This window comes from Eimeria mitis, genomic scaffold (assembly GCF_000499745.2).
Source record: "Eimeria mitis Houghton genomic scaffold, Emh_scaff164, whole genome shotgun sequence".
Lineage (NCBI taxonomy): Eukaryota > Apicomplexa > Conoidasida > Eucoccidiorida > Eimeriidae > Eimeria > Eimeria mitis.
The window spans coordinates 20,681-23,781 of NW_013569955.1; the positions used below are offsets into that span (position 1 = coordinate 20,681).

At 52.3% G+C, this 3,101-nt stretch overlaps 2 protein-coding genes across 2 annotated transcripts in view; both read right to left on the reverse strand.

Annotated features, from left to right (window-relative positions):
- Window positions 1-409: 409 nt before the first annotated feature.
- On the reverse strand, window positions 410-1,132 carry EMH_0001400 (uncharacterized protein; the record flags this gene model as incomplete). Its single annotated transcript, XM_013495567.1, has 2 exons — window positions 410-515; window positions 858-1,132. The coding sequence occupies 2 exons, from the start codon at window positions 1,130-1,132 to the stop codon at window positions 410-412; spliced, it is 381 nt and encodes a 126-aa protein (XP_013351021.1).
- A 398-nt stretch (window positions 1,133-1,530) lies between these two features.
- Window positions 1,531-3,101, reverse strand: part of EMH_0001410 (uncharacterized protein) — a gene marked incomplete at both ends in the record, with an annotated part of 7,085 nt that continues 5,514 nt past the window's right edge. Inside the window, 3 exons of the mRNA XM_013495568.1 lie at window positions 1,531-2,115; window positions 2,673-2,755; window positions 2,969-3,075. Coding sequence (XP_013351022.1) covers window positions 1,531-2,115; window positions 2,673-2,755; window positions 2,969-3,075 — 775 coding nt within the window. The remainder of the gene's footprint in view (window positions 2,116-2,672; window positions 2,756-2,968; window positions 3,076-3,101) is intronic.

A 3,101-nucleotide genomic window follows, 5' to 3' on the forward strand; every position in this document is an offset into this window, starting at 1 on the left:
TTGCTGCTGCTGCTGTTGCCTTTGATGCTGCTGTCTCTTCTGCTGCTGCTGCTGCTTGCTGCTGCTGCTGCTGCTGCTGCTGCTGCTGCGTTGGTGCAGAGCTCCCGTTTGCCCAGCGAGAGAGAAGAGACGCCGCCCCATCCAAAGCGGGACGACCCCATCAGCAGTGCCGTGCGCTATCACCAGCTTGCTACCCCGAAACAACACACCACCTGCAGCAGCAGCAGCAGCAGCAGCAGCAGCAGCAGCAGCAGCAGCAATAGCAGCAGCAGCAATAGCAGCAGCAGCAACAAGCACGAACAAAACCAAGAAATGCAAAGAGAGAATAAACACCCACACAAACACCATCACCATACAACACAAAAACAACCAAACAACATACAAAACATACAAAACATATCTGCTGCTGCTATTGCTGCTGCTGCTGCTGCTGCTGCTGCTGCTGCTGCTGCTGCTGGTATTTACCTGCAGCTAAGGTGGCGCAGAAGCTGCGCATCGCCACTTCATTGTTCCAGCTGCAGCAAAACAAAAAAAAAGAAAATAAATAAAACATGTTGATGCTTTTGTTGCTGCTCTTGTTGCTGTTGCTGCTGCTGTTGCTGCTGCTGATGCTGCTGATGCTGCTGCTGTTGCTGCTGCTGTTGCTGTTGCTGCGTCAACACAGCAGCAGCGGAAGAAGTATCTGTGAAACACGAGCAGCATCAGCAGCAGCAGCAGCAGCAGCAGCAGCAGGAGCAGCAGCAGGCTGGGCAAGAACTGTATCAGCAGCAACAGCAGCAGCACCATCATCACCACATAAACAAAAAAGAAAAAACCAAAAAGGTGAATATATAGTGTGTGTGTTGGGGTGTACGTACACCGTGTTGGCGTCCTGTATGAGCTCTATAACCGACTCAAAGACAGAAGAAAGCGGCGACGGCAAAGGAAAGAAAGCAGCAGCACAAGCAGCAGTAGAAGTAAAGGAAGACAGCAGCAGCAGGCCCATGAACCGCACCCCACCAACAAACTCCTCACACACAACAACACTCTTATCCTCCTCCTGCTCTTGCTGCTGCTCCTGCTGCTGCTGCTGCTGCTGCTGCTGCTGCTGCTGCTGCTGTTGCTGCTGCTGTTTGCTGCTGGTTGCTGCCATGTCGCGGAGAAAGGAACGCAGAGGAAAACCCAAATCTCCTGTTGCTGCTGCAGCAGCAAGATAGTCACCATCGTCGTTGCTGCTGTTGCTTCTGCTGCTTCTGCTGCTGCCGCTGCCGCTGCCGCTGCTGCTGCTGCTGCTGCTGCTGGTTGCAGCAGCAATTGGGGAGAACGCTGCTGCTCTGCTTTCAAATGCATTTGCTGCTGCAGCAGGATAGGGCCGTAGAGGAGATGCAAATGGCTGTAGATGCGCTGCTGCTGCTGCTGCTGCTGCTGCTGCTGCTGCGGTTTCGCTGTTCCTCCTGCTGCTTCTGTTGCTGCTGCTGCTGCTGCTGCTGCTGTGGCGTTTGCTATTGTTGCTGCTGCTGCTGCGCGCACGACGGGACCCCTTACTCCCCATCATCCTACCATGGATACTGCTGCTGCTCCTGCTGCTGCTGCTTCTGCAGCTGCTGCTGCTGCTTCTGCTGCTTCTGCTGCTGCTGCTTCTGCTGCTGCTGCTGCTGCTGCTGCTGCTGTGTTCCCTGCTAGGTAGCGGGGGCCAGGTCTGTACGGCTTGTAGGGGAGAGAAATAGTTTGCTGCTGCAGCAGACAGAGGAGGAGATGCTGCTGCTGCTGCTGTGGGGCTGAGAAACAAAGAAGAGTCAGCGACTGTTGCTGCTGCTGCAGTGCTGCTGCTGCTGCTGCTGCTGCTGCTTCTGCTTCTGCTTCGGCTTCTACTTCTGCTGCTGCTGCTGCTGATGCTGTTGCTGTTATTGCTGCTCCTTCTTTTGCTGCTGCAGTTGCTGCTGCTGCTGCTTCTCCCCCTCCTCCTCCCACTCCTACTACTACTCCTACTCCTACTCCTGCTGCTGCTGCCGCTGCTGCTGCTGCTGCTGCAGCTGAGAGGAGAGAAAGCGTGGGTTTGCTGCTGCTGCTGCTGCTGCTGCTGCGCCTTGACGAGCAGCAGCTCAGCACAAATGATGTTGGCTGCCCGCAGCGCCACTGCGCCCCCCAGCGAATAACCCACCGCGTGCAGCTGCATATACACACAAATATATAAATATATAAATATATAAATATATATATATACAAATATATAAATATATAAATATATAAATATATAAATATATTTATATATAAATATAAAAATAAATAAATATATAAATAAATATATATGTATATATGTAAAGGTGTAAATGTGATAAATAAAAGAAGCAACAAGTATGTATTTCTTTGTCTCTATCTGTCTCTCTTTGTCTCTCCTTTTCTCTCTGTCTCTGTCTCTGTCTCTCTCTCTCTATCTGTCTCTCTTTATCTATTTCTCTTTATCTATTTCTCTTTATCTGTCTCTCTCTGTCTCTCTCCTTTTCTCTGTCTCTCTCTCTGTCTCTGTCTGTCTCTGTCTGTCTCTGTCTGTCTCTCTGCCTTTGTCGTTTCGTCTCTATCCCCATGCAACCCAAACGCAAGAGCAGCAGCAGCTACACCCATAGCAGCAACGACAACAACAACCGCGGCAGCAGCAGCAGCAGCAGCAGCAGCAGCAGCAGCAGCAGCCTTACCCTGAGTTGGCAGTGGGGGCCCAGCATCGACTTCAGCTGTCTCAGGGAGGCCGTCAGCCCCTTCACAGCCGTATCCACACACCCTGCAGCAGCAGCAGCAGCAGCAGCAGCAGCAGCAGCAGCAGCAGCAGCAGAGCAGCAGCAGCAACACACGAGCAGCAATAAATAACAACAGCAGCAGAAACGCCAGCTGTAGCAGCAACAGCAGCTACAAAGAACAGCAACATAATCATCATCATCACCATCATCACCAGCAGCAGCACCATCAGCAGCAGCAGCACCATCAGCAGCAGCACCATCAGCATCATCAGCAGCAGCACCATCAGCAGCAGCACCATCGGCACCATCAGCACCATCAGCAGCAGCAGCAGCAGCAGCAGCAGCGAACATAAAACACAACACGCTTGAGGCAGCAGCAGCAGCAGCAGC